General features: G+C 31.1%; 2 protein-coding genes across 2 annotated transcripts; both read right to left on the bottom strand.

The window, feature by feature from the left end:
• On the bottom strand, window positions 5,065–5,967 carry LOC110011709 (uncharacterized mitochondrial protein AtMg00810-like). Its single transcript, XM_020692495.1, has one exon. It carries the CDS (start codon window positions 5,965–5,967, stop codon window positions 5,065–5,067), a length of 903 nt encoding a protein of 300 aa, XP_020548154.1.
• On the bottom strand, window positions 6,803–8,704 carry LOC105158098. The gene is made up of 2 exons (XM_020692365.1): window positions 7,225–8,704; window positions 6,803–6,907 (listed from the first exon to the last, which is right to left on the bottom strand). The coding sequence occupies exons 1-2, from the start codon at window positions 8,318–8,320 to the stop codon at window positions 6,894–6,896; spliced, it is 1,110 nt and encodes a 369-aa protein (XP_020548024.1). The 5' UTR covers window positions 8,321–8,704; the 3' UTR covers window positions 6,803–6,893.

Genomic DNA, 15,523 nt, shown 5'->3' with positions numbered 1-15,523 from the left:
TAGAAAAACAATTTGGATAACTGAATGATTCCGTCCAAAACATGTAGTACTTGTACTAAAATTTAGTTGACAGAAATTGATTCTTGAAATTATGTGATGGGCTTTAGATCAACTGGATGATTGTACGCTTGTCGTAGCCTCGTTCCATTGAACTTGACATGAATTAAACTGGCAACTGCTGCAGTCAGTGATGAACAATATAGCATACGTTTTACGGTGGTGCATCTTGTTTTTAATTTTTCAACTCTATGGTCCAAGGATCTTTCTTGTTGCCTCCTCTAGCGGGATCAAAATGTAAGTATTGGTCGCTCAAGCATAAAAAAAGAGGCTCTCGTCCATGGTAATTCTTATCGAATCTTGTGACATTACATCCATCCTAGAATGAATTCTACGGGACTTTCATTAGGTTGGGCCATAGGCTCCTCCACTTGTGAACTCCAATAGCGACGAAGTTACACCCACTCAATTATGGGCTCCACATAGGACCTATGTCACCACAGGTCCTGTAAATGTTACACACCGGTGCATAATACCTCCATCTATAGGACGATGATTCATTCATACCTCATTTTCTAGAACTCAGAGTTATGCATCATTTACCCATACACCTAATGCACCAATCAGTGAATACAATATAAACTTCATGAATCTATGGGACTCTAATATTCGTCTATAGAAGAGGTCCAGTGCTTGAAGTCCAAGCCCATGAGATCAGTGAGGAATGAGTAATGAAAAACACCCACTTTCAATCCTTTTTAATGTAGGATGTGACTGTCCAAATCTCTGTTATAGTTGATTTGTTGAGATTCCAATATTGACTAAAGCCAAAATGAGAATCATAATATTTAGTACAAGATGAGTAGATTTCCATCAACATGTCACATATGGATCATTGGATAAGGGAGCTTATCCATGTTGAATATATATATATATATATATATATATTCTCTCGTCTGCGAGGGTCATGATTCATTTTGTCCATTTATGAAGAAAATATTCTGAGGTTTCGTTTGTTTTGTGTGATAGAATTAGGCATGACGAGAATTAGTGAAATGAAAATTAATCTCATCACTCGTTATATATTATTTGATTTGGCGTGTTCTGTTATGTGATATACCATGTGTTAATATAATATGATTATCTGATTGAACGGAATACAGTGTATGATTAAATGTAATAATATAATATGATTATCTGATTGAATGGATTATGGAGTATGATTAAATGTAAAAAACCATTATGAGTATCATTTTTTAAGTTTTTTTAATTTTAATATTGCAGTTTGTGAATAATTACAATAATATTTATCGAACTATAATTTTTAAAATAAAAATTATTCCGGAACACTTTCTTTTTCTTATTTCAGATTCCTACAAGACAGAAGTTCCAAATAGACATTCAATAAAAAAAAATAAAGAGAGAGAATGTTTCATTTGTTTTAAAAGTTATAAAAGTATGACGGAAATTCTACATTTAATAACTAATCAAATCAAATATTTTTCACAAGTCTAAAAAAATTGAAACAATATATTTTATTATTAAATTATTATAAAAACAAATAGAATATACGTTGGAGAAAGTAGGAGGGCATTCGACTAACAATATTTTCTTTTATGCTACGCTCAATAACCAATGGGTAGTACTCTATAGCACTTCTTAGGTGGATAAGATCGGACCAGGAAATAATATTGGGTTCTAATATCATGAACCAAATTTATATATGATAGACATTTTATCACGTATAATTACACAAACCAAACGAGCACTGAATGTATTATTGTCTCTCTTGATACACAAATATATATTTTACTTAAACTATTTTTTTTCATACATAAAATGATCAGAACCGCACTAACATTTCTTGATCAATGATTAAGCCTAGGGCTGTTTCTCATGATCTGTGCTTGATTTTTTTCTTCCCGACCCACATATCCATATTCAAATACAAGATCTCTTACAAAAATTCTTGAGCTAAAATGGTCGAAATCTCCTCGAGAGAACATGATCTATGCTTCTTTTTATCTAAGTTTTCACACTATAACAAGTGGCAAGATCATCAAATTGCACCCTCTATAAGAGCAAAAATATTAAAAAAAAAAAAAAAAAGAGATAGATTTTTGTGAATGAAAAGACTCTGCCCTCTCATTCTATGGCTCATTATGTCATGACCAACCAAAACCCAATACTTGTGAATTCTTTTCATATATAGTGAGTGAAGTTGTAGCCCCTCCCCCCCCCCCCCCCCCCCCTCTCTCTCTCTCTCACACACACATACACACACATCACACAGTGATGTGATTTAAGTAGAGGGGTTGATGATTAATTATGATAGAGATAAGCTTATATATATATATATATATATATATATAATGGCGACTACAGACAAAGGCATGCAGTTTTAATAATGCACAATAGTTCTTCAAACCTAAACCATAAATCAGTCAACTTTCATCTATGGAAAATGCTAAAAAAGTCCAGCAGTGGTAGCAGTTTGAACTGGGATTCCATCTGGAACTGTGTACACAAATCAATTGCTCCTACCAACTATTCTTCTCGTATTACATATTAGTTTAAAGGGATGATTACACTTTACTACCCTAAAATTTGGTGTAGTTACACGTAAATTATTTATGATTTGAAAAATTACATTTAGTATCCTTGATGCTTGTTTCTGTCTAATAAATATGTCTCCCCGATTAGTCAAAATTCACCAAATTTACTGATATTAATAAAAATCTAAATAAAAATTAAAATTTACCATTCATTAACGGTAAAGATATACATCATGACGTGCGTTAACACGTGAAGACGTATGACGGTAATTTGGTCATAAAAAAATATTATTTGATCTGCTATAAGTCAGTAACAAATCGATCGGGAGTAAATATAACTTTTCTAATTTATTTTTTAATATCAATAAATTTAGTGAATTTTGACTAATGGGAGAATGTATTTGTTAGACAGAAGCAAACTTTAGGGGTACTAAATATCATTTTTTAAATCACAGGAGTCTATGTATAATTACACCAAATCTCAGAGAAGGAGAGTGTAATCATCCCTAGTTTAAATTACATTCACATTTCCTAAGATAAGGTTAAAATACATAAATACCTCATATTTTTTGTAAAATTATAATTATATCCTCTTAGAGGTATTAGTGTAATATTTTTCAAGGGGTGTTTATATAAACTTTGCCTCTAAATAGGGAATGTGGTTGTAATTACAACTTATAGTATCAAGAAGTGTATTTTGTAATTTTATAAAAGTCAGAGATGTTTGTATATTTTAACCTAATTTTGAGGGGATCTTTTGAAGTTACAGCGTTAGGAATAACAACTTAACATTTATCATGTCACAAAGACATGCAAAAGTTGGTAAGAAATTGCTTATAACTTTTAATTTAAATTAACGTAATTTAAACAATTCAAAAATAAAAATTTAAAATTACTTTTTTTTTATTTCAACTTATTGTTGCTGATAAGCGCTTATTTTAAATTATTGCAAATACCCGTAAGATACTACTTGAGCAAACTCATAAACTTTTTGAACATTTATAAAATATTAATAAGTGTTTGGTAATATTCTTATAAAACAACCATATAAAATCAAAAAATAAGATATAAGAGGTTATAAATTATAAGCTCTTTAAAAAAAATATAAAGAGAGGGTTATTAAGTTTTATTTTTTAAAAAATTGATAAATTAAAACTTAATCACACTAAATTATATAATTATTATTATCAGATCTTATAAACTCTAAAAATATTTTATAAAATGTTGGAGCTTATAAGATTTCTTATGCCATTAACAAAAAATTGATAAATTCTTTTTATTTTAATCGATCACACTAAATTAACAAAAAGCTATTTAAGTAAAATCCTAATTCACTATCTTATGCCATTTTCTTGGTTTTTTGGAAAATTGGGCTTAAAACCACCAGCACAGGCTGTTCTTTTGTTCTCTTATAGAAGTGCTAATTCCATATGTATATTAATATTTTTAATTAATTGAGTAAATATATCGATTTCATCAACTCAACAATATAATAAAAAATAATAAAATAAGTTATAAATAATTATATTTACACCCCTTGACCTATAGTTTGCTTACACAAATTTTTCATGCCTTTTGGATAATTACAAACACATCTACCAAAAATGCCAACGTCATTTACAAATATCACCCCTCCTTTTTGAAAAATTACATATACACCCCCTAAAAACGTCGATGTCATAACACAAACTATCACTCATAATTGATTTCTGTAATTATGCGAAAAATATTTATGATTTGTGTAAACAAACCATACCAGGAATCGTGAGTGTACTTATCCCATAAAATTACAATTAACCTATTTAAAATAAGACAAAACGAGTCATATTACAATAGGAAAAGTGCAAGCAATTCCCCCTGTGATATTGAAAATAAGCAAATTACCACCATAGAAAAAAAAAAAAAAAGTAATTTATCTCCCTGTATTTTCTAAAATACAGCAATTAAGCAATTTACCTCCTTAGATAGAGAGGTAAATTGCTTTATTTAAAAAAACACAGAAGAATAAATTACTATTGTTTTTTCATAGAGAAGTAATTTGCTTCTTTATAATATTTTTAGTTTTAAAATAGATTGATTACAATCAATCCTGTCGGACATCAATATCTAACGAACTATTACAACAATCATATTGTGATCAATAATATCAAATACATTACATCAAACAAACGCCTACTATTATACTAGAAATGTCAAATTCTCTATCAACAACAGATGAATACACAAGCAAAGCCATTTTCTGAAGAATATGTGTATTCACAAAAATCTGTTTTTTTTAGAAGGAATGGAGTAGCTGGGTTTAAATAACAGAGAAGAAACAGAGAAAATATCCTAACAAACTAACAGCAATGCCATGTGAGCAGCTAACTAAAAGACAAAATTGTAAAACAAAATGAGCTAAGTAAAATGGTGTAAAAGCGGAAATAAAAAAACACGACTACATTAGAGAGAAGAGAAGCAACACATGAATCAGCAATTCTCCTCTGTAGATTGACAATCTTAACAGCCCCCCTCAAGTTGGACTTGAAGAGAAGTCAACCAAGCCCAACTTGGAGAGATGAACAGTGAGAGCAGGGCGAGCTAAAACTTTGGTGAAGCAATCAGCGAGTTGTAGCTTGCTTGGAACATGGGAAGGAAGAACGAACCCATCTTTGTACTTGTCACGAACTAAGTGACAATCGATCTCCAAGTGCTTCGTGCGTTCGTGAAATACGGGGTTGGCGACAATGTGGACAGCGGCTTGGTTGTCGCAATAGAGAGGAATCGGAGTCTGAATTGGAACCTGAAAATCCTTAAGAAGATATGAAATCCACTGTAATTCGCAGACGGTCGCAGCAAGACTCCTATATTCAGCTTCTGCTGTGGAGCGGGAGACGGTAGGTTGCTTTTTAGTCTTCCACGAAATCAAGGCCGAACCCAAAAATATACAATAACCTGTGAGCGAACGTCGACTATCAGGGCAGCTAGCCCAATCAGCATCGCAATATCCAGTCAAAGAAAAGGAATTATGGGCAGGAAAAAAGAGACCTTTTGTAGAAGTCCCCTTGAGATATTTAACCAAGTGTAGAGCAGCAGCCAGATGTTCCTTGCAAGGACGATGAACAAACTGGCTCAGTTGCTGCGCCCCGTAAGAAACATCCGGGCGAGTAAATCCCAGGTATAAGAGCCTTCCAATTAAACGTCGATATGATTCTGGATCCTCCAAAACAGTTCCACAAGAACTTAATTTCAAACCTAAAGGCAGCGGAGTGTGCACAGGATTGGCGTTGTCAAGGCCAGAATCATGGATGATATCTTTGATGTACTTCTGCTGAGTGACTGAAGTACCTTCGGAAGAACGAGCAATTTCTAGACCGAGGAAGTATTTGGCATGCCCCAAATCCTTGATAGTGAAAAGACCTTTGCTCAATGTCATATAGTTTATATGCCTTTTGACCGTGGACATAACCTATAAACACACACCTAGTAGCTCTAGGTTCAAATTTTGATTTGTGTGGCTGCACATTTGCTGCATAGCACAGGCAGCCGAAAGTTTTAAGAGGCTGATATGAAGGACTTGTTTTATACAAGAGTTCATAGGGTGATTTCCAATTGAGAGTTGGGGAAGGCAAACGATTAATGATAAAGGTGGCAGCGAGAATGGACTCTGCCCAGAAATGTTTTGGAAGATGAGATTCAAACATCAAAGCTCTAGCGACTTGGAGTAAGTGTTTGTGCTTTCGTTCTACGACCCCATTCTGTTACGGTGTATAAACACATGATTTGTGGTGTATAATACCATGATTTTTTATTAGCTCTTGACAAGAGGATGCAAGAAATTCTGGACCATTATCAGTCCTTAGACTTCTAACTTGTAATCCGAATTGAGTTTGGACTTGCTTGATGAATGATGACAAGAGAGATGTTGTTTGAGATTTGTATCGCATAAGGTATGTCCAAGTGGCTCTAGAATAGTCATCAACAAGTGTGAGAACATAATGACATCCTCCAATGGAGGGTTGTTTGTAGGGACCCCATATATCAACGTGAACTAATTCAAAAAGAATTGAAGATGTGGATGTACTTGAGGGAAATGGTGTTCTAGCTTGCTTAGCAAGTGGACAGACATGACAGACAGGTGGTTCAATGCTTTTATTTAGATTCAAGCTAGAAATATGACTGAGTACATTAGCAGAGGGATGTCCAAGCCTCTTGTGCCACAATTCATATGCATCATGTACATGGGAAAGGAGCAACGATTCAGATACAGAGTTCGAATAAGATGCCTTGTTCATAGGTGAAAAAGAAAGTGTGTCCAGATAGTAAAGTTTTCCTATTTGCTTGCCTATAGCTAAGACTTTCTCAGTCCTCCGGTCCTGCAGCAAGCAAAGATTATTAGAGAAAGAAAAACGAATAGGTAAGGCTTGGCAGAGTTGAGAGACAAATGGCAGGGTATGTTGAAAAATAGGAATGTGAAGAACATGTTCAAGGATGATATTGTGTGACAGTTTTACAGTTCCTGTATGTGTAGCATCAGTGGTATTTCCATCAGGCAAAGAGATGATAGGAGTAGGGTGAATGGGAGCTAAGGAATCAAGTAATGTAGCATCACCACACATGTGTCTCGTAGCTCCAGTATCTATAATCCATGAACCTGAAACATGCTTATTAGAAGTTGTATTTGAAGCCATACCTGCAGCCTCATCAAACTGTGCATAATGCACTTTCACAGGATCACTTGCAGCTTTGTTCTGAACCAGTTTAAGCGCTTCTATGAAATCTGAAATGAGTGAGGTGTTTTTCATACCTGCAGCTTTTTCAATAGCTACATATGCTTTCCCTTCATTACTGCCCTTTTTTCTTTTGTCAGATAATTCTCTGTACCATTCAAGAATGCCGTGGATCTTGAAACATGTGTCCTTGTCATGTCCCATCTTGCCACAACTCTCACAGGTTAAATGTCTCTTATCAGTAACTTTCTTCTTCCCAAAGGTTTTATAAACATAGCTGCGATCATGTTCCACATTTCTCACATACATTGCTGTATTAACCCCTGTGTCCATAGACTCTAAGTGTATCTGTCTCTGCCTTTCGACTCGCATAACCATGGAGTATGCTTTATCTACATGAGGCAAAGGTTCCATCACCAATATTTGACTGCGCACTCCATCAAAGGAGTCATTTAACCCCATAAGAAATTGGATTAAATGACCTGCCTCAGTCTGCACTATGTTTCTATCGTTGCTACCACACATACATAGTCCACAAGTGCATGAAGTAGTAGGTATTAGACAGCGTATTTCATCCCATAGTTGTTTCAGTTTAGTGTAATATGTCGCCACACTCATATTTCCTTGTGTCATGGAATTGATTTCTCTCTGTATTTGATACAACAATGGACCGTTAGACTCACCGTATCGTGCTTCGAGCTCCAGCCATAAAGCTCTTGCTGAAGACGTATATAGGTAGGCATTGACTATCTCCTTAGATATAGTGTTTAGTATCCAGGTTAGAACCATGTAATCTGTTGTCCTCCATTGCCGCATCTCCTCAGTACCCTCTCGTGGTTGCACACAGGTTCCATCGATAAAGCTCAACTTGTCTCTGCCGCCTAACGCTATGCGTATCGCTCTGCTCCAGGCTAGCCAGTTGTTCCCATTCAGAGGCGCAGAGATGATAGGCAAAGGAGAGTACTCCAAATGAAGCAGCTTCGCATGGTTCTGTTCACCTCCAGATCTCATGTCTGCTGGTGTTGATTCTGTCGTTCCTCCTCGTAAATCAGCCATCATCTATTTTAGGTTTGTATAATGTTTTTCACCAATAGAGATATACAGAGACCATCAGCACGATGGCTCTGATACCATGTCAAATTCTCTATCAACAACAGATGAATACACAAGCAAAGCCATTTTCTGAAGAATATGTGTATTCACAAAAATCTGTTTTTTTTAGAAGGAATGGAGTAGCTGGGTTTAAATAACAGAGAAGAAACAGAGAAAATATCCTAACAAACTAACAGCAATGCCATGTGAGCAGCTAACTAAAAGACAAAATTGTAAAACAAAATGAGCTAAGTAAAATGGTGTAAAAGCGGAAATAAAAAAACACGACTACATTAGAGAGAAGAGAAGCAACACATGAATCAGCAATTCTCCTCTGTAGATTGACAATCTTAACAAACAACATCCAACGCATAGAGCGGACTTCGAATTCAAGACTTCTAACGTTATGGAGCCTTAACTTCGCCTACTAAATCAAATATAATTGCCGCTTATATACAGTATTAGAAAGAACAAATTGCTATTCATCCTATGAGAACAAGTGCGATTGAGCAATCACTTTAAAGATGCTGCATTTCCAACAGTTATTTATAAAATAATTACGAAAACAGTGATAAGAAGGGCTGCCTCCAATTAAATAGGTCTTAAAATTTCTCCCAAACTCATTTATTGATCATTTATTTCTCAGTTGTCCTAAATCTAAAGACTTGTTTGTTTGACAGTAACGGAGTATGATATTCGAAATGAAATTACAAAAAGTTTTATTGTGAGAAATTTTATTTCATTTGTATATATGGGTAGAACAAATTATTTAATAGTAAATTTAATCAAAATTCTTAAAAAATATTTGGTGTGCTACGCATGACAAACGAATGAGAATTATTTATGTAGATTTTTAGAAAAATATCTTCAGTATACATAAATCGATCTTCTTACATACATACACATTTATATACAAATATAATATATATATTTATAATATTAATTTTTTTGTTAATTTATGAAAAAATATATTTTAATACTATACGAAAATAAAACATTGTGAAAAGTTTTAAATTCTTGGATTTTCAATGCGTATTCCCAAAAATTGGGATTATATTTCCTTCCCAAATTTAAAATTATCTAACCAAACGAAAAGATATGATATTTTCAAGAAAAAAAAATGTCATTCACTGTCAGATAAATAGGGCCTAATTGTACACTTTTACCGTATAATTATCAATACGATAAGTTGTAGCTTGCAATCGGGCCTAAAATATCCGTCATAGCTAAAAATTATGGTATATTTTTTATTATAACTAAAATCATGATAAATATTGATTAATCATAATGAATATACATACGTAAGTTTTTGTATGATTTTATTTGACGGTGATAAAAAGTAATAATCTATTATAAGTTTTAAGTCGTAATTATTTATGATGTAAATAATTAATTATTTTAGTGGAGTTCCTTTACCTTTTTACTAGAAATAACACAATTTTAAAATCTTTTTTTTTCTTTTTTTGGTGCTTTTTCTTCTAAAAAAAATGAGTATTTTAAAGAAATAATTATATTGAAAGAATTAAATGATGTGAGGTAATGAGTGCAATTAGGATTATAGTGAGAAATGAGACGTGGGAAGCAGCAATCATTAAGCTGATGAGAGTTAGGAGTGGTGTGTTGTAACATATTCACATACTGAAAATCATGCTCTTTTTATTTACATATATATTTCACTTGAAATTTTAATTTATTTTTAGGGAATTTCTATTCACATTTTTAAATTTTTCTAAAATTATATAGAATTTCTTGTTAGGTATATGCGTGTATATATATATATAATCGTTTTTTAAATTAAATCAAGTTCCTCTGAAAATTGATATAATTACAAATACTTTTACGTTGTTTGAAAACTTACAACTACCTTTTTATATGGGACATAATTATTTATGTATTTTTTGAAAGGTAAAGTGAAAATATCGACTTATATCCTTGTTAAAATTTTAATTTTTTTTTTGAAATAGTATATAAAAAATATTGATGTTCGATAGAATTTATTATAAAAAAATATAAAAATTTGATATTGGAAGTATTTTATCATAAAAAATATGTAAGATTATAATTCAGGGTTCAAAAAAATATTTTTGATAAATCAATATAAAATTGGGATAAAATCATAAAATCCTAACAAAAGCTAACTGAATGGGTCAAGTATCAAATGAACTTTATTACTAGGGGGTAACAGTAATTTTTAAAATAATAAGGGAGTATTTGTAATTGTGTCAAACCTTAGGACAACTCGACGTAATTGACCTTTCTTTTTTTTTTTTTAATTCTTCTCTTAAAATTTGTGATCCGTAACACAATACATACAATAATTATATATATTTTTTTGGGTAAATGTAAATTTCATTAAGTAAAGAGTACAGTACAACAATGTTCAAAGTGTGGGTTCTCTCTCGACAGGCCAAGAGATACGTCATATTTTATAAAGCGCACAAGAACTAACAGAGGGAGGTAATGTAACACTAAGTATCCTCTGCCGAACATCCTCTAATTATATATTTTTTTAAATTGTCATTAATTTTGTAAAAAAGAAATTTATAAAGTTGAAAAAATATTGTCACTTAACATATATTTTAAGTGGTAAATTTAAAATTATTACATGATATTATGTTATTTATATATATTTTATTCTACTGTTTCTTCGTGTCTATATATCATAAACCAAAATATAAAATCCAAAAAAGAAAATATTGGTGATGTATTTGTAGAGAAGGATTTGAACTGGACGATTATTCACTAGCTTCTGTACTTAGTCACCTGCGACCTGTCCTTGTTATTAATTTATTACCATAAAAGTACGTAATTGGTTCGAGTTTGATTCAAAAATATTTATCCCATTTAATATAAATTTATTATAATAAGTATTTTATTTTATTTTATTTGAGTTTATTGTAATATGAATTTATTAATTGAACTAAAATTTTTATCAATTTATTGATATTGATGTAATTATTTAGTCAATGTTTTTTTTTTTGAAAAAAAAAAGAAAAAAAATTATTTGCATCCCATAATTAATAAAGTTATGTATTGCAATTACATCTGATGTCTATATCAAAATTATTAAGTACATATTTATATTTGATCTATTGTGTTGATATTTTAAAAGTTTAAATTGAGGAAATTGATGTGAGTATCAGGTCAGCAATATTTATTCTCCTATGATATTGAAAATGAGCATATTATACCTCTATGGAAAAAAAAAATATATAGCAATTTATCTCCCTATACTTTTTAAAATGAAAAATTGTTTCGATTTAAAAAACATAGGGAGGTAAATCGTTGTATATAAAAAAATACAGGAAGGTGAATCGCTCTATATTTTTTTTTCATAAAGGGTAATTTGCATTGCGATATCAAGAGGGTTGCTTGCATTTTTTCCATAATTTTATCCCTCCTCGTCTCAAGAGAGCCGACGAACCATAAAACTGATGGAGTAGCGATGGTGTGGGTATTAGCACTTGTAAGATCCCGTACTGAAATATATGCCAACGAGTTAGCACTTGTAAGAATCTTCAACACCAGTACTGCTTGGTATTGTAGTAAATTTGGCCTATTTTAAAAACATACTTAAATCCTAATTTTCTTCCCGTTTCTTTTTATGATTTGAATATTAGAATAATTAGTGTTGGACGGATATTAGCTTTTCAATATTTTGGAACTTGTATTGGTGTGACTTGACTTTTATTATTTAAATTTTTTGTATTTTTATACTACATTTGTTGTATTAGGCTATTACATATTTATTTTACGTTACTTAATTATAAGCATAATTTATTGAAAATATTAATTGCAAAGAGGAAAATATTTAAAAGAGAAAAATTTTAGTATATTTATATAATTTAATTATTAAAGTTATTTTTTATTTATTTATTATATATATATGACGTAATCGATTCGATCACGGTTGGACCAATGGTTAAATTAGTGACCCGTAACATACTAAATTTTTCGATTCGATGATCGATCCGAGTTTTAAAACCTTTTTAAACAAAAACAAAGACAACACGATCCCTTTTGAGATTTTTCAAAAAGCTCATTACGTCCCGAGTCAGACGATCATATTGTTCTTCTTTTTTTAAGAAAAAAATAATTACACTATTTTTTTCTGAATTTGGTGTATTATATATAAATTTATTGTGGTTGCAAAATTACATATAGTACCCATGGTGTTTGTTTTCTAACAAATAGATGCCTTTATTAGTCAAAAGTAAGGGAATTTTTTCTATTAATAAAAAAAATAAAAATTTATATTTTTACCGATTGACTTCTACTGGCTTATTGCAGGTCAAATAATTTTTTTTTTATCGAATTACCATTATAAGGGTGCGATGTACCTCCGCACACTTATTAGCACACGTGTGTGGAGATGTAAAACGATAGCTTGATCAGAAAGATTTGTTTTGACCTGCACTAAGTAAGTAATAAATCGATTAGGGCAAAAATGAATTTTTATTCAATTTTTTTGTTCAATATTAGCAAACTCGATAAATTTTGACTAACAGATGAGATTTATTTGTTCGCCGAAAACAAACGTCATGGATACTACATATCGATTTTCAAACCATAAAATATCTATATGTAATTACAGCAGACTACAGAGAAGGACTATATAATCATTAATATTTTTGTAATGTTTAGGGGCATCGTTATTTTTATTTTTGCTCAAGGAATTTTCTTTATCAATTATTATTTGATTATACGTCTGTTGTATTTAACCCTATATTTTTTAGAGGTATCGAGTAATCTGAGTATGCATCTTTTTATAAAATACATTGATATTCTTAAATCAACCAACTTACAGCTACTGCAACAATCAGTAGACAATACTGCTATTAAAAGTGTACTAAATACCTATATCCATAAAACACTCGAACTTACAACCTTTTGATTGTGAGACCTCAACTTCACAACTCAGGCATCCGTGTATGCATTGGAGTAGCTATTAATTGAAAGTCACGGACTGATATTGTTCAATCGGAACACGAGTTTATTATTTATTGGTAAATACTTTAAAAAATATGAAATAAATTTTAGTAAAATAAAAAAGTGGAGGATTATTATGGAAGTATATATTAATGAAGAACATGCAACATATATAATTATTGGAATCCAATGGCAATAAAGTGGTGAACCTAAAATTAAATAATTAGTGTAGGAGAAGGAGATGCCCTTTTGGAGTGGAAGGTGTGCTATAAATATGCTCATTTATGTAAAGGGTTAGGTTTCAACTGGAAATTTGACACATTAGCCTCTTCAAATTATGGGAGAGGGGCCCTTTACTTTCCAACTTTTTATATTTTTTTTTTCACTGACAAAATATTAAATAAAATTATTTTATTTAAATTTGAATTTGAATATAAATTTGAGCTCTTGCTATAATAACAATGGTTTAGTGGACAAAGTTAGTGGTTTTTACTGAAACGTTATGAGTTTGAATCTTTTTTATTATGTAGAGCTCGTGATTTTTATGTAAATATAATGTAAAACGACAGAATGACTGAATCAGTGAAACTAAACTTAATTATGTTATATTTGGGGGGCGGGGGCAAACTGATCAAGTTGAGTAATGTGTCGACTTTGTCTGATCAAATGGCTTATAAAAATAAGTGTTAATTATATTTAGTCCCCATCTAAATATGTAAAATTGTAATTTTTTCAAAAAAAAAACTTTTAAATTACACTTCTACACTCCTGTCGAGAATTTTTTATTTACAATTATACCCCTTCTATAAGGGTTTAAATAAAAAATACTAACGTCAACAAAAATTTATATAAACTTTTAATTTTGTCCCTCATTCATGCACGCACGCACGCACACAATGCACACCCACACTAACACAACACACACTCTGACAAATCTTAGTTTAAATGATGGGTAAGATTGAATGCTTATGTAAATTTTTACTGATATTAATATTTTCTGTCCAATAATGAAATAGACAATTGTAAGCAAAGAATTTTCAAAAGGAGCGCAAGTGCAATTTCAGAATATGTGGGTAGCTCGACAGTCTTTGAAGTATTCTTCTTCTTTTTTTTCTCCTTAAAAAATCAAAAGAAAGAAATGGAAGTAATAGCCAGTAGAATTTAGGGAATTATAGTCACATTCTTTAAGATTTAGCATAACTATAAATATTTTCTCATTATTTTAGAAATTACAAATACTCCCTCTTGATCTTAACGCCCGTCAAATAACGAGCTTATTCTGTTAGTTTCTGTTAGGTTTTCATCCAATTTTGTGGTGAATTGGCTAAAATTCTCTTTTGGATTATAAATTATAATTGCATATTTTTTAAAATTTTAAAATATTTTTATAAACTAATGTGCTCTGTTGATTATTTACTTCACCATACATTTTTTTTTTAACATTTTTTCAAACATTTAAAAGAAACAATAAGGGAAAAGTAGTATTAATACAAGGTGTAAATACAAACTACAAAATAATTAACATGCAATAATTAAGTATACGCATTATCTTTATAAAATTCATGTTACTAATATATAAAGAAATAATATATATATATATATATCATATGTGCATATGAAACATAAAATAAAACATAATATTAATTTACAATTGAAAAATTCAGACTATCCTTTTCCTGTTTAAATTCTTATTTGTTACTATACTAGAACTTGATTATGGAGGAATTAATTAGAACTAGGTAAAAAAATTATCTGCCAAAAAAATTTAATTTTTATCAATGTGATAGATGATGGGGGTAAAATAAGTATGCTATTTAAAAGTTAAAAATACTCCGTCATAGGATTTTACATGTCTAAATATTATAATCAAGGATTTCGGACATTTTTACGTGGGGCAGATCAAAACTTGACCCGATCCAGTGATCTAGTATCATTACCGTTGATCCTTCAACACTTGAGATGTAGATTTTGACACGTGGATTCGTACAAGTACAAATATTTGGACTCGTTAAATACTCCAAAACTATGTGGAGACAAAATGCGTCATTTTTAGAGAATAGTCTTTGTGTTCCGTCTCGATCTTCTACCCAAACTAATTTAAGTATCGGAGAGTCGTAGTTGAGAACATCGTAACAAACCTAATGTTTGTTCATCTTTTTCAGATTCCATCACTTATCTGGGATCACCGAACAGTCTTTAAAAATTTGGGCGACCCCGACCTGAATCAACAGTGACGAATAA

This window comes from Sesamum indicum, linkage group LG3 (genome assembly GCF_000512975.1).
Source record: "Sesamum indicum cultivar Zhongzhi No. 13 linkage group LG3, S_indicum_v1.0, whole genome shotgun sequence".
In the NCBI taxonomy this organism is placed as follows: domain Eukaryota; kingdom Viridiplantae; phylum Streptophyta; class Magnoliopsida; order Lamiales; family Pedaliaceae; genus Sesamum; species Sesamum indicum.
This window is presented reverse-complemented; position numbering and strand designations above follow the sequence as displayed.

Coding starts and splice junctions, on each gene's coding strand:
- LOC110011709 (XM_020692495.1), bottom strand. CDS start 5,967: ATGACATTGAGCAAAGGTCTTTTCACTATCAAGGATTTGGGGCATGCC.
- LOC105158098 (XM_020692365.1), bottom strand. CDS start 8,320: ATGATGGCTGATTTACGAGGAGGAACGACAGAATCAACACCAGCAGAC.